Raw genomic sequence first — 24,650 nt, 5'->3', positions numbered from 1 at the left:
TAATAGTTTGTTTCCAGTCTTTCACTGTCAAAATTATCACACAAGGTCCAAATAGGCAATCTCTGTCATTGTTTCGTCTCTAAAAATGTAACTTCGGTAAATATCTTTATGATCTAGAAGAAGAAGTCTGAGGAGATTTTAAAAGGTCCAAATTTAGAGTGTTTGTATTGCGTTGTTGACCTTATCATTCTGATTCTTTCACGAATCAAACTCATCCTAGGCTGGTGCATCAGAATTTACATTTTCACTGTTCATCCAATGGGTACTGGAACCTGAAATTGTTCATTCCATTTCAGGATCATGAGGAGCAAGAACTATCAAAGAAAAACTGGGCATAAAGTAGGAAGCAACGAAGAATTGGGTACTAATCCATCAATGAGTAAACTAAAAATAATAATGATTAAAATAATAATTATTATTATGAGATATCTGAATGGTACCATCTATCATTGGAGCCTTACAAGGATTAAATGACGTCCGTGATGCTAACTGAACTTACAACTAAATTGCATGCCCTGCGGATATCACATATGAACCTGATTCAATTTAACTAGATCAATTCACCTAAAATGCATATCTTTATGAAACTGAAGGAAACTGGTGTACCCAAGCAAAACTTACTAGGAGATCATGCAGACGCCACACTGGGCCCACATACATCAACTTATCAGGCAACAGCATTAACTGATCACTGTTTAGACTCATAATTCTATAAATCAAATTCTATCAAAATACGGAAATCTATAAACAATTAATGATAGTGATCACCTTTTTTATGCTTTTTATTAAAACTATGAATAAGATGTGTGTTATAGCCATTAAATAGAATTAGAAACACAGTGATTTGTGAAGTTTGCATGGATGGCTTTAGCTTTCTGGCTTTTCTTTGAAATCCTAAAGATGTGCTCATTAGTTTAGTTGGTTTTTCTAAATCGCCAAAGTATTAGTGACAATGGGCATGCAGAGTGTTCAGGGTGGGTTCCTGCTTTATGTCCAAAACTGTCAGAATAAAGTCCCCTTACAACTCTGAACTGGATCATGCAGATATTAGATAATAGACAGTCAAAATTGGTCATGCTGTGCAGTCTTTATGTTATTGTTTTCTGAATTTGTAAGACTTTACCATTTTAATAGAAGATGTTCTGGGTATCTTGTTGAGTGATTATTAGTGACTGAGTTACATTTAGTGTGTTTGCATAATTAAAACTAATGTGGACATGACCTTATGAGATAATCAAGTCCTGCCAGTCTTTGTGGCTTCTCTTGCTCAAAGCTCTCCCAGTCACCTCGTGATCAAACTGCTTAGGATGTGAGATGCCGGAATAAGCAGAACGTGTGTTTTTTCAGAAGACGTTAGAAAATTCACACGATAAGTAGCCTGTCATCACAAGATTTTGTAATATGTGCTGTGTGAACCACTTAGGGGATGTCTGTCTGTTACAGTCAGCTGCTTGTCTGTGGATTTGAAACTCAGTCTATGTCCATTGGTCTAGACAAAAAAACAAAAAACAAAGTGCCTCTTACTCAGGGAATATGGAAATGAATATGACTATGAATATATCTATTCTGGCCTGTGTGTGCTCATGAGAAAAAGAGAACTGGTCAGTGAAAAGCAAACTTGCATTCCATGCCATGAAGTGGGAAGAAACTTTTTTGGCCCCAACTCCTGAAAGTTTACAAAAGACACTCTGTGAGATTTGTTTCATAAATGCTCACCAAGTTTTTCAAGAGGATGTTTTGAAACACTAGAAGGCACCCAGACCATATCTTAATCCAGTCTAGACGTGATCAATTAACAGCAACCTCAAAAATAAGTGTACTTGTAAAAACAGCAATGCTACGTACTGTTGGGATATTTCTGGCTGTGAAAAACGAACAAACAAGTGGCACTGGGCTGCACGCTCGAGAGATTTGTGTTCTCATTTGACTAAAGCGCATTACTGACAGTCTCTGCCTCAGATGGCAGCATCTGTCACTGTTTGCTATGAATCATTCTGCTTCCTGTTGTCAATCTCTCTATCTCCCTCTTTGTCGTTTTATCTGTTTACCCCAGCTGAAGATCTACCATCTTCTGCCTTGTGACTTCTTTTGTTAAGAAACTTTGAGAAGGTTTGCGAGCAGTATGATCTCCAGCCTCTGTTCACAGAGGGCTGGAGAGCAGCTTGTGGGCTTTGTGTCTTTTGTTTCTTCTCAGCCTCACGCACACAGTTGCAGCTTATTGCTAAACAACAGATCCACACGAAGTCACATTTCATATGGAGACTGCTAGTCATCTGATTTAACCAAGGCGAAACTCAGCATGTAGCCCACATTTTTGCATGGTGGGCAGTGTGAGGAGCCTTGCTCCTTTGGGCCCTGCTATGTTCCTTGTGATTGGTCAAGCACTTCTTTTTACCACATTAGGGAACTGTGCATTACCAACCAAAAATCCCTCAAAAGATGCTCCACAGGGACTGGTGGTCTGTTTGTGGCCCAAGGGAGGAGATTGCTGCTCAAGAGGCTGTGAGCACACAGACTTAGCATTTGCAAGTTTTGTTACTGTGTTCATTTTTTTTTTCTCTCTCCCAAGCTACAACCACATCTTAGGCTGCTCATTGGCAGTCCTTTCTATGATACATTCAGGTTTGCAGAAAGCATCGAAGCCGCAAGGCCTTGTGAGTGTTTGAGTGCATTCACAGACCCGCTTTTGGCAACCAGAAGAGCTAAACGATCTGGCCTGCAGACAAGCAAAAGCCTGGCAGCAATTAGATGAGTGTAGCAGCTCAGAGATTCAAAACCATACAAGAGTCAGCTCCTCATGTTCTTAAAGTGAACTTGTAACTTCCGAATCTTGTTCATAAACTAGCGTGCTTCTTGCTGCAACTCAAATTCTGATCATGTCTGAATGTTGTAGGGACCTCCTTTAAAACAGGCACTATGAATATGTGGACATATACTCCATTAGTTGAAGAGCTGGTATGGAAGGTGATTTGCTAGTGAGTTCAGAATGGTTCATTCAGCTGCAGTCACTTTAAATTATAGGGTATCAGTTCTGGTCATCTGCTACATTTGACATGCTGGAAACGTTATTCCAAAAAAAACTCCCGTTTTGTTTCATGGATCTAAGTTGACATATTTTTTTAAATCGCCATATAACTCCAGATATTCTCTTTCCAGTTTGCACTCTGTATGGTGGCGTTGTCACATATTTATCCTGTATGTCTGGGCAGATTCCTGCCTTATGTGTGTCAATACTGGGATACATTCTGATTCTCCATAACCCTAATGAGAAAAAACAGGATATAGATATCCCAGTCAGGGTCGGTTCCTGCTATGTGCTCAGCGCTGCTGGGATGCTCCTCTGTATTGGAGTGAGTATACCACATGGATGGATTAGTGGAGATCCAAAGTGCTGAAGAGTTTAAATCCCAGGAGTGTTTTAGTTGCCTTATAATACCATCGAGAGAGAAATGAGGGAAAGAATCCAATTTAATCAACTGCTAACATCATCTTTTCTTTCCTGAAGTTGAAACTATATACAGTGTGTGCATCTCAATGGGGTTATTCCCACCAATTTCAACCAGATCCCTCTCTTTGACAATATTATTTATGTTTGTATGTTGTCGGGGAGCAAAAATGTACAGCTATTTGAGTCTTCCCCTTCCAAATTCCACTCTCAAAGTTGTTGTTCTAGTGCAATTCCATGAACAACCATTCAATGTAAGGGCTCATCCAAGCCCTGACATTACACTTACTAATTTTGATCACTTTTACATAAATTATAAGAAATTAAACAAAAACATAGACTTTTGTCATTTTTTTATTGCCGGAGAAGTGGGAGTGAGGAAAGGAGGAAGAGTGAATGGTGCACAATTATGGACACACCTCATAGAAACTAATTTCAGAATTGTCATGAACATGTAAAAATTTAAGATATAGAACAATATTGGAGCTTTTTGTTAAAAGCAAAATAAAATTGGTATAACCTATGGGAGAAACGGTAGACTCCACACAGACAGGGACCTGACTATGAATGGTCTTCAGCATGTGAGGTAACAGAGCTAGCCATAGTACAGTAACTCCAAGCTGGCAGTTATGAAAGCTGTATACATAACAAAAATGAGCTTAGCAACTCTTACTCATCTAAGTCCGAATTTGACATTTGACAGTTAATTCAGGTTTAGCTTTCATTCTACACAGTCTCACCGGCCACACCATGTAGTTCAAGTACAATAAATGACTTTGTACCTTCGATCATCTCCATACTTGTATCGCTCAAGCATTCTGGCTTTAGGCATCTCCATTGTTACATGTGACAGCTACATACTTTAAATTAACAACATTCTGGTACAGTACAGGGCCAAAGGGAAATTCCATGACTGTCGTGATTATTAATATTTTTTACCCCTGTTTAAAATTCACATATAATTTTTGTGTATACATATATTTTTTATATACACTAGCAGTGTTACCTGATTTCACCTGGTAAATTTCTTAAGACCATGGGCCTCAGTTATAGTGCTGCTGGTTTACCAAATGTATCAGGAATATTAACTAACTAGCTGAGGACTTTTCTGTGTATGATATTTGCTGTTTTTGTGTTTTATGTTATTAGTTTACCAGAGCTGCTTAATCCTGAACATGCTACATTCAATTAATCATGAATAAAACATTCCTGCTTTAGATCAATGCATTCTTTTCTTAGTGATATGTCTTTTGTTGATGATCATTGCAAAAAAAAAGGAAACTGTATTCTTTTGAATTCAAAGAGGTAATTAGTAGGAATAATGGTAATTTTTGGGTATAAATAGAATTTCACTCTGTAGCTCATCCCATTAAATATGATAGCTTCAATCTGATTTGAATGCAACACTCTGATTTGTAATCTTGTACCGTTATACAGTTTTGGACGGCTTAGATCAAAAGCAATATACACGGAATCCTGGAACAATTTTAAATTATTACGTACAACAGCATTGATGTTAACAGGCTTCTCATTTACATTCCAAATGCAATAAATCGAAACATTATAAGCATTATACAGAAAAGAACAGTTGAAAAGAAATAACCTACAGTGTCCACATCCTCTAAGTTCTGTCTATGGGGGGCCTCTTTACTGAGCTATTCAAACATTTAAATTAACCAAGACGTGCCATCCCTCCTGGTTTGTACTGAACATAGGACTTCAAGTGGGCTGCACATAGCTCCACACCGTGGTCTCACCTCCAAGGACACACCCCAGTTCTACACAATTTTGTATGCATTTGACCACCAAAGGCCCCCTTCCTCACCCCGTTCTTTGACACATACAGTATATATTAGTTTTTCTTCAGTCATTTCATCTAATTGTTATGCCATTTTTGCCTATTGTTCATATTTTCATTGATTACGTAATCACACTATTTAAGCCAGCGATGCAGTGTGTGTTTTAGCCTAGTTTTTGGATGCTATACTATTAAAACCTCTGTGCATGAATAATATTTTCATTGGTTAGGGCTCTCCATCATTTCATTTGGTTTTCATGCCTGCTTTGAAATTTCAACTTGTGACACTTCCCAGGGCTTTGTTCACTTGTTCACTGGTTATTAGCTTTACCTGGTTTTGACCCTTTGCCTGTTTGTTTGATCTTTCTGTGCCCAAGAAAAACAAAAATTATCGTTCATTTCCTGATCCTTTCTTCAAAAATTCCCTTGTGGCGCTGGCTGTTTCAAGTTAGACCATAACAATAAAAAGTGGTTGGAAGGTACCAGTTGAGTTTATTTCAGTCCTATGTCATCTTGAATAAATGTCATAAGAAATAAAAAAAGCACATGCACCCCTATGATCCATCTGATAGGCACAATTTACATTTATCAGGATCTAGCATTTCTGTAACATTACAGAAAACCACAGCCTGCCACTAATTTAACTTGCTTTAAAAAGAATGAATGGGTCACATTTCCTCCCACATCCCAAATATCTGCATGTTGTGTGGTTGTTGGAGTCGGTGTGTGCCTGAGTATGCCTTGCAAAAGACAATGTTGTAGCCATTGCTACTGGTAACCTGGAAGCCTGAACTGGATATCCAGGTTATATAAAATTAATGGGAGGACTGATGTGGGTTCAACTCTTGGCATGAATTTGTTTGAACAGCCAAGCTGCATAGACACTGTAAAGGAAATGAAGCATGAATCTGCTTTCAAAACTGGCTAAGCCTGTTTTTCTTTGTGATAATCTTGATGCCTCTGTAGAAATCTGAAAACAAGGGTGTTGCTAGCACTGATCACATGAGTAATGTAAGGTTTATTTTTAATCACCTTGCTTTTGTTTCACTTTAGATTATTGTCCCTCAACAAAACCAACACTCAAGAGAAAGGTTTATTTTTTTCATAGTTGTTTGTTAAATCTTTAAAAAAATACCATATTTTAAACAGCCTGGTCAACACATCGACAAACACACAATACAATGGTCTGACTGCAAAACCAAAAATCCAGCATTTTTAAATTAAGCAATTATAATATTCTTTTCACTCATACTTTAAGAAATCAATTTAAATTGTTTTTTTTCTAATCTTAAAAATATTTAAAAAAAATATATATTTAATATATACAAATATATTTTGAAAGCAAGGAAAGAGTTTCTTAAAATAGCAAAAAAATGGCTTCTGCACTTAAGCAAAAAAGTGGGGTTAATAGTTTCACTTAATGTAAGAAGAGTCTTTCTTTCTTTCTTTCTTTCTTTCTTTCTTTCTTTCTTTCTTTCTTTCTTTCTTTCTTTCTTTCTTTCTTTCTTTCTTTCTTTCTTTCTTTCTTTCTATATAATATTCCACGTAGGGCCCACAGTTGCCACAGCATGCTAGTTATTACTCTTGTAGTGTAACGTTTGTGTGATGTATGTCGAATGTTGGGATGCTCCCTGTCCAGAGAGTGAAATTTGCTTAAGTAACTTGAAGTTTTCCGCGGCCACCAGCATGAATCTTTATATTTTGCATTGTGAAAGCATCAAACCTTGTGGGATTTCATGTAACGCCTAACATAAATTGAAAATTAAAGTAACCGAAAACACATTCTGGGTAAAACGTGCAATTTTTAAGTCATTCGGTTGCCTACTCTTTTACAGTTGTGTTTAATTGCAAAACAGTTATCATAAGCCCTTTCATAAGCTTAAATCTACACAATTCAAGTGTGCTTTAAGAATATCTGTATTGTGTGAATATTTTAAACTGATTTGATATTGATATTATATAACATATACAATGTAACATATTACAGATGATAAACAGCACTGTTTTATTTGAAAGAAATTTAAAAATTTCTAAAAACATGATCCATGCACCCCATGTTAACGTTAACTTATATTTGAAGAATAACTGAACAGAGCTGTGGCAAAGCTCAGTAAAAGTTTGCTTCTCCCTGAGACGAGTCAAAATATTGTTATAAATAAATAGATATCATCTTACAAATCCAATAGGCTCTGAAGGGGTAGGATGGAATCAGGATCTAACGTTTGTATTTCTTGTGTGTCCCTGAAGCTCTTGAGTTCTCTTGGTTTCCCATACCATCTTGAAATTTTGAGGAGTGCAGCTTCTTGATCTTTTTGTTCAATACTGTATATTCATTAGAATTTACTGCTTTCTTTTAGCCTCAGCTTATGTAATTAACTGATCAGCATTACAATGACAATTATGGCCTTAGTTGACTGAAATCTGTTGCTGTTGCAGCACTGTAATTGACTTTCGACATTATAGAGCAAAAACTCAGTTAAATACCTCCCAACAGCCTTTTCCTTGAAGAGCCTTTTTATGTTTTTCTTTTCATTCAAGGTAGGAGAAAATCACTGCAATAATGTGCAGATGGTCTCTTTAACCATTTACCAATATATTGTACTAGGTTATCTTACAAAATGACATTGTTTTAGTAAAGGTGATACAAATTTACAGTACAAACAGAATATAATGAATTTTTACACAGCAAAGAATGCACAGAGGATGTTAGCTGAAATCAAAAACTACAATAGTGTCCCATGATTCAGAACTTAATAGGAAAAGGTAAGGGCCCACTTGACATTCATACAATGTAAATTCATTTTGCAGTGCTACTGGGAAATGGAGAATGTGCAAAGTGATGTGAATTGGCAGCTGAGCCCCGACTTGACTGACAATAATAAATGAGACTGATTGCATACGGAAAGACGAGTCCGAGCAACAGTCATGGAGATGTTGGTGATCGATGAAAGGGGGACATTGTGCTATTACGCAAGTAGTGCACTAAGGCTTTCACGCAACAAGTTCTGACCTATTATGAATTTAATAACATGTTTGTTCTGCATTAAAATAGGCACTGTAAATATTTGTGAGGCCTCTCCCATATTTTTCTCTTATATAAATAGTTCTTTATAAGTATGTACAGAATTCTATACATATATACCACATTTTAACTTCTTGTCAATTATTTACAACCTCAAATGTTTCAGTTTAACTGTCACTCTCAGTTTGTAGAAATCATTTATGTTAGAGCATAAAAATCAAACTTTAAGCTTAACTGGTTGTATATGTTTCAAACCATTTTACCCAACTGCGCTAAATTAAGCATTATGGAAAGCTGCATTCAGTCAGATATTTTCTAGGACAAAATGATGAATTTATTTCTTATTGTATTCAACAAATAAATAAGGATCACATTTGTACAACAAGAGAACCCTGAAATTCATAAATATCATGCTTGTGCTATTTTTTAAGTTTATAGTAAAAAACAGACTAAGGAAGAGTGTCCCCACATTTATATAGCACGATTCACATATTATTAATATTATTTTCTGCTAAATAACAGTTAATATATGCATATCAAATTTTATTTTTACAACAAATTGCTGCAGAATTACAATGAGCACAGAAAAAAATTGAAAGAAATTCCCTCAAAGGTTTAAACAGAATGTAGCATAATCTACTAATGGAGCTACTCACGTAGCCTTCTGGTTTTTTGTTGTTTTATAGTCTGCTATTTACAGACTACTGGGGCTGTCTGATTTTAATGCTAATATAATTTAGCAAAAATAAACATAGGGAGAGACAAACAGACATATACATACAGTAGATCGCTAATCATTGAAATACACTGTATGATAGATAGATAGATAGATAGATAGATAGATAGATAGATAGATAGATAGATAGATAGATAGATAGATAGATAGATAGATAGATAGATAGATAGATAGATAGCTGTTCCTTCAAGTCATTCTTTCTTTTTACTCCAAAAGGGTGGTTTTTACTTATGTAAAAGTTTATTGTATATTTCTGCATAAGCAAACAAGAAAGCTGGGGTTATAAAGCTATTTTAGCACTCTAGTTTTGTATCATCTTATCCTTTGTCTGTTCATATTCCATGTTTCAAAATTAAAGCATTTCAGTAATAATCTGCGTTCTGTTGTGTTTTTCAAAAGATTAGTCCTAAGTGCAGCTGTCTGACGTGAAACCCACCTGTCATTAATTCTCTGAAACTCTCCACCCTAACCACACAGCTACAGTTGACAAATGACTTGGGTGTTTTACTATGAAAAATTGCCTTTCAAGGAAGGTTTTCTTTTTTTATTGCCTTTTTACTTTTAATTTGTTCTTTCTTTTCACCTCTTAGGGCTATTTGTTGAAGCAAACCAATTTAACACATTTTAGTGTAATTCACAGTAATGTCTGCTCCAGAATATTTTGATGTGAGGTAAAGAGAAGTTTTGTGTTCCCTGCACTGATTCGGTGACATGTTCAGTGTCTTTGACACCTGAACGTGTGCCTTTAGTACAATCGTGGATTACCTATTTACAGTCTGAGGAACTTTCTTAATAATATGCAAATTATTTTAGAAATACAAGCTACGCTATGTTCTGTGCTTTGAATATGTACTTACGTGATACAGAAGTCAACTTTTTAATAATTAAGGTATATAAAACTTTTTCTGCATCTGCAGTTCATTGATTCAAGTTATTTTATATTCCTGCATGTGGTCGAAAAGACCATGAGGTAGTGCAGTTTACAAATCTTATTACTGACACACTATACAAAAGGTTCACTTCTAGTAAAGACTTCATATTTACAAGATGTTTACAAAATAAAATGTATAAAACAATGCATACAATATTTATCTGAGAAAGGTGTATTTTTAAAATATGGTATATTATTTTTAATATACATTTTGGCCAATGTTTTAGTGCAGTGATTCTTTAGAAGAAGATTAAGAGAAAAATAAGTCTTTAAAAGTACATATAATATACACTTTGCTCATCTGTTCCCTTCCCTTCTCTACTTACATGTATAATAAATTCTATTTTAATTTTTTAAATGTATATACACATAAATAGTGTGTATGTAGAAGATATTCATGAGGGATTAGTGCTACTGCCACACTGCTCCGGGATGCTGAGTTTGAATCCTGAGCCTGCTCACCATTTGTGTGGAGTTAGCATGTTCTTCTCATGTCTGTATGAGTGTTCCTCCAAATAGTCTGACATACAGGTTATTAAAGTTTAGTTATTGTGCATGAGTGTGTCCTACAATGGATCAATGCCCTAATTCCAGGCTCACTATGTAGATAGACCCCAGTCCCTTGCAACCCTAACTAGGAAGAAAGACATGCAAGAGAATCCTTGAATCCGGGACTACCAGTACTACTGGTAATTAGTAATAACAGGTTCTGGATGAGCAAGTCAGACTGCATTTAATAGAAATAGTTTGATGGGAACTGTGGGTGATGTGCTGTAGTCAATGTTTGGTGACTGTTTATGTCCTTCATAGGGATACGCTATCATTACCAATTAGGTCTATTCCACTACTCTTGCCTAATTTAGAAAATTTCTATCTATCTATCTATCTATCTATCTATCTATCTATCTATCTATCTATCTATCTATCTATCTATCTATCTATCTATCTATCTATCTATCTATCTATCTATCTATCTATCTATCTATCTATCTATCTATCTATCTATCTATCTATCTATCTATCTATCTATCTATCTATCTATCTATCCACTGTATGAGGTAAACAGCTAAGTTAGTTTTTGGTGAAAGGTAATAGTACACAGGGAAATCACGCATTTAGTTGTCATATTTTTTTATTAGCTAATCTGTATCTAATACAAATGCTTCATAATTGCTAAGTGTGAATATGTTATGAATGTTAAGGTTATTATAAAGCACTACAATTTATCAAGTGTAGTTAGCATTTTTTTTTGTATAATGGAGTGAAATCACAGTGAGCCTGTTTCTAGTCTTCTTTGTAGTTACCGCAGCTGTTTTTCATGATGGTAACAGTGATGGCATATAAAACTGAAGAAAGAATTACTAATTGGAATTTGGAGTGGTGACTATAAAATTTACCAAATTTATTTTCATTTATTGTGTGTCATTGTAGATCACAGTTTCCAACCAGATCTTCCCATCTGAACTTGGATGGGCTCTTCCTGCAGAGACCGTTTCCATTAGATTTAGACTAAACATTCTCCCATTTGCTGTAATTATAGCATTAAAGTTTTTGTAAATTGCAGCCCAATAAAGCTAAATACAATTTTGTATATTAAGTTACCCTTTGAAGTTCTTTTTTTTTAATGGTCCAGACTTCAAATGAAATGAGCTTCTTCACCTTTTCATCCAATGCGGGCACACAACACAAAATGAGGCAAAAACTAATTTTCTTTACCATTAAACAGCATGCAGGGTTGACACCTTGGTTTAAGTCCAAGTGTAAGACACGACCACATAGCATGTTTAAAAATCGATAAGAGAGCATAATAAAAGACCTGTCTAACCACATTCGTATAAGTCGTTTTTACACCTTGGGGAAATGGCATGTAGTGATTGCATTTTATGACTGATACTAAATGCATTGGTGAAATTTCCTTCTTCTTTGTGTTGCCCTTTGAAGATTGAAATAGATATGCACAAGCATATCAGCCAATAGATCAACCATTATTTTAAGAGCTGAATATTAAAAGTGAAAAAGGCCAAAAAATACATGTTGCTAACTAAAATGTTGCAAACACTTTGTTTATTGCTACAGTCAAGCATTAGGTTAAAACAAACAAACAACGGAAAAAAAAAGTACGGTCGGCTGAAATAGAAATCTGAACATCTGTGAGATGGTGGTGGAGGCAGCTTCATTAGCTAAAGAAACTGAGCCGAGCGTAAGTAAAAAGATACACTGTCATCTTTTTTTTTTTTTTTTAACCAGTGTGACATCCCAATTTGGGTTCGTTACTAACTGAAACTGTCTGCAATTTCTTGTGAAACGGGAACTTGGTCTGTTCAAAAAAATAATCTGACCACTTTGCCTTGCCTTATGTGTATATATATATATATATATATATATATATATATATATATATATATATATATATATATATATATATATATATATATATATATACTGTATATATATACATATATATTAAAATCAGCATTGCTAAATTAACACTTTAAGTATCTTATGAGCACACTCTTTCAACAGTATACCCTTACAATACTAATTTACCATACATATATATGCAGATATAGTATGTATGTACTATATATATTCATGCACACTTATATATATATACAATATGTGTTATGTATGCGTTTGTGTGTGCATATTTAAGACAATGCAAAAAGGCTGAGTTTTTTTGCCCACACTACATATACAAAATATATACATATTGTATAGATAAGTGTATTTGACTTATCACAAAAAAGTTTTAAAAAATCATAAATCCTTAAAACAACTAATAATTACAAACGGGTTCTTCTTTCCATAGGTAATAATGTAACCCTTTAAACATTTGGAAAAGTCTTACTTGGTTAATTATTACTAACCTTTACAAAACACAAAGAAAAGAAAGAAACCATAACTGTTGTGAGTAAAGGTTTGGGGGTTTAAATGCGTCAGTATCTCAAAAGTGAAAGTCCACTTTTGTATTTCATGGGCTGAGGAGTTGTAACATGCATCAGTTAATCACATCATGGCGCCTCAATCTGAATGGGCCTAAATAACACTTAGAAGCCTTGGGCGACCCTAGTCTGTCCAGGGCACCATTAAAGGCTGTATGGTTTTATGTAAAAAAGAAGAGTTCCAGGCTTTGGAAAAACAAACAACCATGAGATCTGAATTGTGGTGTGTTTGTTACTGTGGGTGGCTTTGACTCTAAAATGGAGATGACAAAGTTGCATGGGTTTCCTTTTATCATTTGGTATGTATTTTTTTAGCTAATGATGTATTTCTTACTGTTTTTAGGGGGTTTAGAGATGTAAACTTTAAGAAGCCGTGAGTGGAATTATATTACTTTATTTCTTTGGATTGCGTATCTGTTATTTTATGAGTATTTAAAGAAAAAAGAGAAGCTGAGTATATATTGAGCAAAATATCATCAAGAAGTGCATTAGAATACAAAAATCTATTTATGAAGTTTACAATTTAGGATTTGATAGCCACAGATGTATTTATCATTTTCATTATGTTTTATGTACATTCATGTTTTGGATTCAATTCTATTCATTTATTGTTACACTAAGAACGCCAGAGTGCCTTGGAAAGTACAGAAAATATACATGGGGGCATAGTGCCCAGTATAACTTCTCATAGATTTATATTTGGTGAGATTTCACAGAACAATTATATTATCTCTAAGAGGAACTTAAAAGTCAAATTAAATATGGAAAATCTGTAAAGTTAATCAAATAAAGGATAGATTCCCTACTTGTGTTTCAATCGTTTATTTGACAAAGATGTCTCTACCTCAGATTTTGGAGGTTCTTATTTATGTGTGCCACATTCATCAGGAATTCTCAGAATGGTAAATTACTTTAAAGAACGTTGAAAGGCGTATTGAATCTCTTTGTTCGTCTTAATCTTCATCTTTTCCCACTTCTATGTGGGGGTCCATGTTTTATAGGTTTAGAAAAGAAGTTACTTTTAGTTATCGTACTTTTCCACCTTTACCGCTGTTTCCTCAAAATAGCTCCTTAAAGGGAGCTTCATTATTGTATTTCTAATAACTTTTATCTTTTCAGTACTGAATAATCAAACTGTTTCAACTTTAAACAAAAAGAATGTTTTATACGTTTTTGAATGAACTAAATAATACATATTTTTTGAAAGAAAGAAAGAAAGAAAGAAAGAAAGAAAGAAAGAAAGAAAGAAAGAAAGAAAGAAAGAAAGAAAGAAAGAAAAAGTATTACAATTTTAATCAATTCCATTTGTATGACTTTTTATAGATAGATAGATAGATAGATAGATAGATAGATAGATAGATAGATAGATAGATAGATAGATAGATAGATAGATAGATAGATATGAACGGCACTATATAAGATTAAGAGATTTCCTATACATTTCCCTTTCAAATTCAGTTTATGTTATCCATGTATACCATTTGTAAATATGTAATCACTATGTTATTATAGATAAATATGCAGTAAGAACTGATGGTTTCTTTACATAAAATCTTTGCATAAACAAAGTACTGCTGTTTTTGTTAAAATATAGTGTTTATTTAAAGACGAGGACATGGAAGGCTTGAAGATATCCTTGTTTTCATTTATGTTCCTTGATCACAGAAGAAAGTGTTTGTATTAAAGTTGCAGAAAACAGTATTTCCTATGGCCCACTTTTTGCTTTAGTACTTTAAAGGACAAGGCACTATAGCAGCACAGCACACATGAAGAGAGCACCCTGAGCGTTCAGCATCCCTCAGCCAAGGGAATCCAGAGAGAGAAGTTTGTTTCTTTAGCAGCTGTAATAAGTATGACAATTTACCACCCCATTTCTCCTGTCTGAAAGCAATGAAAATTTAAAGCAGCACTAAAATGTATACACAGAAACCACCTTAGAACTGGCTAGCACAAAAATATTGGTAAAAAGTCATTAGAATGCATTTCATAAAAAAGACCCAAAAGACGAACACTTCAACAGATTCTCCCACTAAGTTCATCAATGTGCTATAACCCAAAAAGAGCTATAAACATACACATTTATTTTGCACAAATTAATAACTGCTAACTTATTGTGATCACCCAGTCAGACCTTGCTTGATTCCAGTGACTTGAATGCCTACTCCAACCGGTGTTCTTTGTAAGGCCCCATGGAAGGATTAAACACACAGGAGATCTCACATCAAAGTAATGTAACTGGTCTCCAGTCAAGGCTCCTACTATATGACTATCACCCAGCTCAAGGAGCACTTCTTTTAAAAACTAATCTTTCAGATCTGTGTGCCTGAGCTTCACTGAAGGGTCCTTTAAAGCTGTTATCTCTCTGTTTAAAAAAGAAAAAGAAAACTGTCCCTTCTTCATTTTCCTGTTATCTGGAGATTACCAAATACTATCTGTCCTCCTTGCTCTACCAAATATTCCCTTTAATTCCTGAGAAGATCAGGATGAGTTGGAGCAGAAAGACATTGTCGGCTGATGATTGGAGAAACAAATATTCAGCACCTCCAGCAGACGTGACCTACCGCGCCTGCTCTGAAATCTTGTCGCCTGCTCACACGTCAAAGGGTGTCCAGCCCAGCTGGCCTCTGGACCTGTTGCTACACAGGCACAGTTGTTAGCAACAACTTCTCTCCTACCGGTTTCTAGTGCGTTTCAGGAAGCCTACAAACATGGGGAACAACATCTACATCAAGAGCCCTCCAAATGCTCACTAAGCTTCTCAAGGGCAAGGAACACACTTTGGATTAGTCTGCCTTTGTCACATTAGGAGCGCAGAGAGTTCTCCGAGACCAAAGTTTCCTGCCTCAAATGAAGGAGATGACAGGAAAAAATACAACAACAGCAAAAGCACCATCAGTGCAACATACAGAAAAAGAATTTTTGCACTCACCGCGCAGGAAGCTTGAATAGTTAGTAAAGTTGTCGAATATGCTATTGGAAGCCATGGCTTTGTTGGAGCAAGGAGATGCTTCAGTTGTTTGTGGTTTGCGCCACTCGTGAAGAATGTTACACTGAAACAGAAAAAGAGACAGAAAAATCCCAGAGGAAACTAAGTGCCTGTTTGTAACCAAGAATTTGGGTTTGTACTGCCACAGGAATGCTCCGCCACAAGCAAGAGCAGCATATGTTTGGAGTATCAGAATTATATTAAAAAAAGTTCTCAAAATTAAAGGCAGAAAAGAAAGTAGCCTCAGTCAAAGCATTTGCAAAACTCTCTATCCAAGACAACAGGCAAAATCTGGACTTACCCAAGCTGGCTGGAATGCTTGCCGGGTGGCAACTTGATAAAAAAAAAATTGTACGTTGAGGTTCAGGTGCTCATCTAAAATGTAGGTTGCACCACGCTTGTGGTTCTGTGGTTGTGTGTGAGGCCTGACTAAAGTGTTAACTCAAACTTTGCAGTACAGCTGAAAGGACTTCAGTTAGTCACTCTGTGAGTGGAGAAGGCAGTGTCACGTGAAACGTGATGTCACTAGGCCTCCTCTATTTCTGTGGCTCCCGTTATGATTGGTTTGGGGGGGGAGAGTTGAGTCGACAGGCTTTACTTAAGTCACAGCAAAAAAAAAAGAAAAAAAAAAAAGTTAAAATGAAGAACTTGAACACTAACCATAAAATGAGTTGCAAAAAAAAAAAAGGTTATTCTACATGTGCACAACAAATTTCCAGCCAGAGCAAAAGTCCTCCCATGTCTACCGGCGCCTCTTGTTTGGTTGATGTGATTCAAAGTGCATCTGTGTTTGTTAGCAATAGTGGTTTCATCTTGCAAACCAACTCCCCACCCTCACTTACCACTTGATAGTATCATAATCTTTGCCTTATAAATGTTCAGAGTGCCAGCCCTTGCAGTTTTTAATCGTTAAGCTGTTTCCATATGTGAACATGGGCGGCCCTCAAAGGCATTAAAGGGAAAAAAAAAATGGCTTCCCTAACCCAAGGCACCTGAGGCGGGCATACTTCTTTCTGGCTCAAAGAATCACTGCATTGTCAGGACTTTAACAGAGAAACTGCCTACGGTCCCATTAAATAGGATTCCCAGGGCTTAAGTGGGCTTTAGTTTGAACTGAAACTCTTTGAGACGGTACAGGGTGCGGGAACTTTGTGGTAAAAAGTCGTGCCTTAGCAGCTCAGATTGTGGGAGAAAAGCAGTACTCACAAGGAATGAAATGTTGCTCTATTTTCAGTGATGATGTGGTGTAAATTATGGAAGTTCCCATTATCAGTTTGATTCCCCAAGATGTATATATGGGTATGCTGTTGTTAATGGCAATGCCATCCTGGTCCATGGACAGGTTCAATTCCTAGCTATGTCAATGAATGTGCAGCACTTGCCAGTTCTACTTGTGTTCACAGGAACTTTCTTAAGGTAAATTCTGATTGTATGTAGGTTAGGTTTATTGGTCACTGTAAACTGACCTTGAGTGTGTGAGTGTCAGTGTAGCCTATGAAAGAGTGGCTGACTATCTTACTTTCATGAACAAGATGGATCGACCATCTATGGTTCAAACTCTGCGCCTGGTCATAGTCCATGTGGAGTTTCCACATTCTGTGGTTTTTCCTCCTGGTACATCTACAGCCCTGTCATGGGTTGGTATTTTGTCCTAAATTGAACCTAACATTTCCACGATAGGCTCTGGCCTATTGTGACCCTAAGCTAGATTAAGTAAATTGGAGAATTCTTAGTTTTATTTATATGAGTGATTATAATTAAATATATGAGTATATAGATGTATTAGTTGTGCGACCCTTCTAAGTGAAATCTAAGTAATCAATATACATCTCATGTTTTTATTTGATAAAACAGCAGTACATTTGGACTGATCTAATAATACGCTCTCATCCCTTTCCCTCGCAGACTTTTCCTTTTTCCACAGAGCTATGCATTTTTGTCTCATCCTCTTAGCATTGCTCATCTAACTGACCACTCTTATAGTCAAAGTGTTTTGCTGGGAAAATTCGATGGTGGTCACTACCAGCCTCTAGTCATGAAGAGGCTTTAGTTTTCTGACATGCACATTGATTTATTGTTATTTCACTCATTCATTGCCCAACAGTTATCATTAATTAGCATTACAGTTATAAAACTTTGTTCATGTGACCTGAGTAGGTGCAAGAAAGTCACTAGCATGCTGCTCTTGCTGGCATATAACCATGAACAACAGAATGGGCCAATAAGATCAATTTTCTTATTTTTAGACCCTTGTTTGGTATTTCTATTACCATTCTTCTACATGTTTTACAAATTGTTACATTTTTCTTCATAACCCAAGTGACTGGATGGATGCACAGATACACAGACACACACATAGACACTTGCCCTTTAATTATAGTGAACGAGATGATTTCTGTCTGTCTTGGAGTTGCTCTCTTTTGGATGTATACAGCACTCCACTTTACAGTGCACCATCTATTGGAATGCATTTTGTAATGTATGAATAAATAAAATGCATTGCATTTTTCATTTCGAGAGATGATGCATCACAAACATTAGTACTACTTTTATGACTCTGATACCAAATGACATATAACAGAGACAGAGCAACCAGAGGGACACACAGATACACAGACACACACACTGCTGCTTGTCCTTTTATTAAGGTGGACAAGCTGATTTCAGTTTGTCTGGTAGTTACTCTCTTATTCAGCATTCTCATGTGCAGTGCACCATTAATTAGAATGTATCTTGTAATGCAGGAATGCAAAAAATGTATTGCATTTTTCATTCCGACAGATGGCACATCACAAACATTAGAACTGCTTTTTCAAATCCCATGCAAAATGAAGTATTACAGAGACATAGCAACTGGACGGACACACAGATACACACACATACAGATACTTGTACTTTTATTAACATGAATGTATCACATACTGAGTACATTTATAGATATATATGTACGTAGTATTTACAGAAAGGAGTGTATCATATATTTATACACATAGCAAAAGAGAGAGGAAACTGGTAGCTATTTGTATACTGTATATGCTCTCTGGTTAGTGTGGACACATTTTTAATAGAAATACTTTATGGACTGGTTTGTTGAGCCTACATGGATAAAAATGACATGAAACCAATTCAAGAAACTCTTCTTTATCACATCCTCGTCAGACAACTGCAAGTAAAGCAAATGATGTATCATAAAGAAAAGGTTACGTGAAGCTGTAAACACAAAAGCAACATAGTATAATCAGAAAATTTAAGAAGTACAAACATGATTCTCTAACGTTACATCCCGTAGATTAAGACCTATGCAACTTACGGTGTAAAATGTGGATTTTTCTGTTTTGCTTTTTAGTTAGCACAGTGTTAGTAATTGGAGGAAATACATTAGTTGAAGAGTTAGTTGTATGCTATTTAGTTTTATATCTGATTGTTAATGCGCAATTAATTACAGATATAAACTTATGTTAATGAAGGTCACTGATGCCTGTAAGCGCATGAGTATTCCAACCTGGGAAAATCCATCCATCCATCCATCCATCCATCCATCCATCCATCCATCCATCCATCCATCCATCCATCCATCCATCCTTTAATTAATTTTCTTCTTCACTTATTTAGATAGTGGTTGTAAGGCACTTTAAACATCTTTATAGAAATAGTTGGACACCATAATTTAATTCCATTTGAATGCTAGGAAAAGTAACACTTAATAATTTAATTAATTCAGCTATTCAGTGTTTTAGTTTTGTTATCTACTAAAGTAGTTTTAAAGGAAGATTAAGTAACATGCAAGAGTGCAAACTTAATTCTTGGGAAATAACAAATGTGAATTCAGTGTACTTTTTTTTCTTTCTTTAAAGTAAAATGTTTAGACATGCAATGGTTGTCGTTAACCCATATTAAGGATGGATAAAAAATTTCAAAGTTAATTTGAGGAGAAGTGCAGGGCTCCTGAAACAAAGTTTTAAAAGATGTGTCAGAGTAGCAGATAGCAAAATAAACAAATATAGCCATTAATATTTTTTTTTTTACTTTAGCTCACATGCTGTATACTGTAAAATACTAATGCTTATTATGTGGAAGGTATATAGAGTAGCTATAAAAGGCATATAAACACTACTAATAATTTACTCATTCATTCATTCATTCATTTGTTCATTCATTCTTAAATCTACTTATTCCAGTATTCAGTATTTGGAGTGTGAAGAGAAACCTGAGCAGCCAGAGACGCATACAGACATGGGGAGAACATGCAAATTTCAGTGATACAAACCATCATACTGAAAGTGGGAGACAGCATTTGCAACCATAGCCCTATCAGAAATTACACATTTTAATGTACTTAATATGTGTTTAAAAAATATTTTTAGGAAAGAGGAAGTTATATATGTTAGCAATGTATGAAAGAACATAAAACTGAGCAAAAAATGAAGAATTTGCATGTTAGGCAATTTGCATTATTTTCATTCAACAATCAAACAATGTTATCCAGTGCAGGTTAGCAAATCCTAGAAACGCCGTTGAACAGATGCTCTCGACTCTTTGCTACAATGTGTTAATAAGAAATTACAGGTCTTTTCAAACTAAATACACTGTCAAGACTTGGAGTGCTGGGTCTCAAAATTGTGTTAGGTGCGCGTCCGTACATTATCCACTACAATGAAATTCTTTGGAAAACAAAGTCACTAGAAGTAGCATAGGAGTGATAAAGTCTATAAGCTCTGTGGGTCCGGTAAGAAAAACATATCACAGAAAAGCAACATTGGGGTGAAAAACTGTAAAGTTTAAAAACACATGTGAAACAGGGTTACATGGTAGTTATTGCTTCTGCTTCATGGTTTCAGGAACCTTGGTTCAATTCCTGGCCCAGACACTAACAGTATAGAATGTGTATGTTCTCCCCTTATTTTTGTGGGTATTCCAGTGTTTTGACACAACAAAATCGCAATGCAGTTATGCTAATTGGCGACCAGGTCAGAGGAAAAGTGCGGGTTTGAGCATGGGTGTGCCCTGTTGTTATCCACAGCTGGTTTATATCTTATGGCCATTAGTGGTTTATAAAATGGAGGAATGGACATGTAGAGAGCTTACACTAAAAATACGGTGATTAGACAAAATATGTTCATTTTTAAGTGATCATATAATCTACTAAGCTGTCTGAAAAAACATAGCACAATACAGTCAAATACCCTAACATCTTCATGTTAAAAGTAATACTTACAGTCAAACACAGTTTTTCTTTTTTTTTTTTACGGTTTAAGTAAAATGTTTAAAAGTATGGTTTATGTTCAGTAAGGTACAGCAAATAACATTAAATCACATTTTAAAAGATAAAATAAGGCAATCGAAATGGAATAAAAGCGAGATTCCAGGTCATTTGATGCATATTGCTACAGTCTAGCTGCAACGCGTTGAGGCTTCTTGTAAACTCATTTTCTGAGGAGCTGCATTTTGTGGTCAGGTAATGCTACACTGAGAATGGTTAGCCATTTGACAAATGTCAGTGTTGTTGGAAAAATTCAGAGCTGCATTAGTCAGAGGGTGTTTATTTTTGAGAAACTGAACCCTGCTATTCTGGCCTCTGTATCCTGTTACCTCAGAAAATACCAGCAATGAGGTCGCATTTAATTCTATAGCCAGTATGATAAACAGATATGTAAATACAGAAAAAAACACTAAACTCAATGCCTAAGAAGGACAACAAAAGAAGCACATATTTGGAAACTTTCATAAAGCCATGAGCTCTCGAGAAGGCCATTGTGAGTAATCACATTTAATGTCAGATTTTCTGTCGAGCTTGCAGTAACCTTAGCATGCATTCTTGCTCTTTTCCCTATTTTAGGGGAATGTGGTTTTATTATCTTTCTTTCCAACAACTGATGCAGCCAAATTTCACCCTGGGGTCAAATAAAAATCTATCTATCTATCTATCTATCTATCTATCTATCTATCTATCTATCTATCTATCTATCTATCTATCTATCTATCTATCTATCTATCTATCTATCTATCTATCTATCTATCTATCTATCTATCTATCTATCTATCTATCTATCTATCTATCTATCAGCTTTATATAGTGCCGTTCATTGTCTGTCTATCTATCTATCTATCTATCTATCTATCTATCTATCTATCTATCTATCTATCTATCTATCTATCTATCTATCTATCTATCTATCTATCTATCTATCTATCTATCTATCTATCTATCTATCTATCTATCTATCTATCTATCAGCTTTATATAGTGCCGTTCATTGTCTATCTATCTATCTATCTATCTATCTATCTATCTATCTATCTATCTATCTATCTATCTATCTATCTATCTATCTATCTATCTATCTATCTATCTATCCCCATCCCTGATACAATGCTGCTCCTCTCTCTTAGTGGCCTTTCACTTTTTTTCAGATTAAATCTCTTAATTATTTTCTCCTGATCCTGCAATATTTTTGGTACAGTGTATACCAGTATATATACTAAGACCTTTGTATCTTTGTCTATACATGTGTTAGGCTCTGTTAAGCCCAGAACAAGTTCCAAATATCAATTAATATTAACTTGATTCTACTTTGTCAATCTTTCAAGTGTGACTAATTACAAACGTATTTAAAAGTCTGTGAATTGTGCACTGAAAATGCGTTTTGTATCAGGAATTTAGCAGAGGTGAGTAAAAGTAGATTTCTGAATAGAGGAATTAATTACCAGTTTTTGTAATGGAAACCAACATTTCAGTTGCATAATAAGCTCTGTGGGCAATCAGGTATAGTTGTTATTAGCAAAACTGAGAATGCTGCTTTCAAGCTTCTCTTCCATAACACCCAAATCAAGTTAACAGAGCTGACTCCCATAGGTAATGTAAAAATGCTGTTATCATTCAGGCATTATGAGTTACTGGACATCTGCACGACTAGCCTTACAAATACAGGAGTGTTAAATGTCGAAGTGTCCTCTATTTTTTCCTCCATGTCCATCAGAAATTTCTGCCTGCTTTCGTTTGTTTCACCAGGGAGTAGGAATCCATCCCTACACATTCATTTTGTAGCTCTGCTCGTGTGCTTGTGTTCTTCTTGACAATTCTCAGCACAGCCTGTGCACCTGGAGTACAGTTGATGTTGCTTCATTACCCCAGATGTTATCATCTGACAGTTTTTAGCTCGTATGTAAGCACTTTGTTCCTTTAATCTTTCGTGCTCTCGTTCAAATGTCTACATTTTTTCATTGTGCTACTGTTGAATGAAATGCAACCTTCATCTCTTTTAACGGCCAGCATGTTGTATTTCCTATAGCTTTACCCATGGTACAGTTTGGTTTGAGGAGCACATGAGAAAAGAAACAACAGTCCATCATCATCATAATAATATAATTCCATAGTTGTGCCAAAGGAAGATTTGTGTGAAATCTAATTTGAAATTAGTAGATGCCGCCTGACTACAGAATTTGTAATCCGACTTGATATTGCATTTGAAGTGGCTTGGAGGAGCACCTCTTTGTTAAAATAGCCTAACCAAAATGTTGCACAGCTGTGTTTTTTTTTAGGGGCACCTCTTTTTCATGACCACACTCCTTTTTCCAAGTTAGCAATGACTCCTGCCATTAGGCAATTGATTTGCATGTACCCACCTTCAAGTTATTCACAGTTTTCTCACTCAAAATAAAAGAAGTGGGAATTCAGGACGTGGTCTGTAGGTGGGTATAAAATTGGCTCATACTCAGGAAACAAAGTGTTAAGGTGAGAAGAACTTTTTCAGAATTAGATGATGTTAAAAGTGGTGCCCGTCAGGGTTTAGTGTTGGGGCCACTGCTCTTCTTAATACATATAAACAATCTGGATAAGAATACAATCAGTAAGAAGGTTAAGTTTGCAGATGATAAAAACTAGGTGGAAGGGCAGATAATGTAGAATCAGCCAGATTATTCCAGAGGGACTTGGACAGCATACAGTCTTGGCAGATTTGTAGCTAATGAAATTTTTCATAAGTAAATCTAAAGTATTATTCATAGAAAGCAGAAATGTTAAATAAGAATACATGATAAACAGAAGGTCTGAAACTTGAAAAGTAGACTAGGAATCTAGGAATCATAGTGAGCTCATTCCTTTCTAAATCCAGAGAGTGTACAGAATCGACCAAGAAGGCTAATAGGATGTTATGTTACACATCAGAAGTGTGGAGTACAAGTCAAGGGAGGTTGTTCTTAAGTAACACAGCACACTAGTGAGGCCTCACCTGGAATACTGTGTTCAATGTTGGTCTTCATATGACAAAAAATATATAGCAGCGCTAGGGAAAGTCGAGAGGACAGCACCTGGGTTGATTCCAGGACTAAGAGGTATGAGCTATAAGAAGAGAATGAGGGAGCTGAACCTTCTCAGCTTAAGCAAATGATTAAGATCGGACATATCTGTTTAAAATGATGAAAGGGATTAGTACAGTAGATTTCAGTTGTTACTTTAAAATAAGTTCTGCAAAGAGAACACGGCAACACAGTTGGAAGCTTGTTGAGGAGAGCTTTCACACAAAATATTAGAAAGTTTTTCTTCAAGTAAAGAACCATAGACACCGGGAATAAAATTACCAAGTAGTATGGGGTAGAGCAGGAATTTAGGGACCTTCAAATCTTGACATTATGTTATTTCTGTAGAATTTAAATGAATAGGATGGACATGCTCTTTGGGTTGACTGGCCTCTTCTCATCACAGTAAGAGTAAGAGTCACCAGCATAGACAAAGCATCCTGACATCCAAAAATTGACAGTTTAAGGCTGAAATGGTATAATGACCCCTCCTCAA

At 35.6% G+C, this 24,650-nt stretch overlaps 1 protein-coding gene across 1 annotated transcript in view; it reads right to left on the bottom strand.

Moving 5' to 3' along the window:
• Positions 1 to 17,257, bottom strand: part of runx3 (RUNX family transcription factor 3) — a 126,237-nt gene extending 108,980 nt beyond the window's left edge. The window contains exons 1-2 of the mRNA XM_051919028.1: positions 16,162 to 17,257; positions 15,804 to 15,924 (exon numbers count right to left, since the gene is read on the bottom strand). Coding sequence (XP_051774988.1) covers positions 15,804 to 15,858 — 55 coding nt within the window. The 5' untranslated portion in view covers positions 15,859 to 15,924; positions 16,162 to 17,257. The remainder of the gene's footprint in view (positions 1 to 15,803; positions 15,925 to 16,161) is intronic.
• Positions 17,258 to 24,650: the final 7,393 nt, after the last annotated feature.

The sequence above is a fragment of the Erpetoichthys calabaricus genome, chromosome 14 (genome assembly GCF_900747795.2).
Source record: "Erpetoichthys calabaricus chromosome 14, fErpCal1.3, whole genome shotgun sequence".
NCBI lineage: Eukaryota > Metazoa > Chordata > Cladistia > Polypteriformes > Polypteridae > Erpetoichthys > Erpetoichthys calabaricus.
The sequence above is the reverse complement of the archived record's forward strand: the minus strand, read 5'-3'. Positions and strand labels throughout refer to the sequence as shown.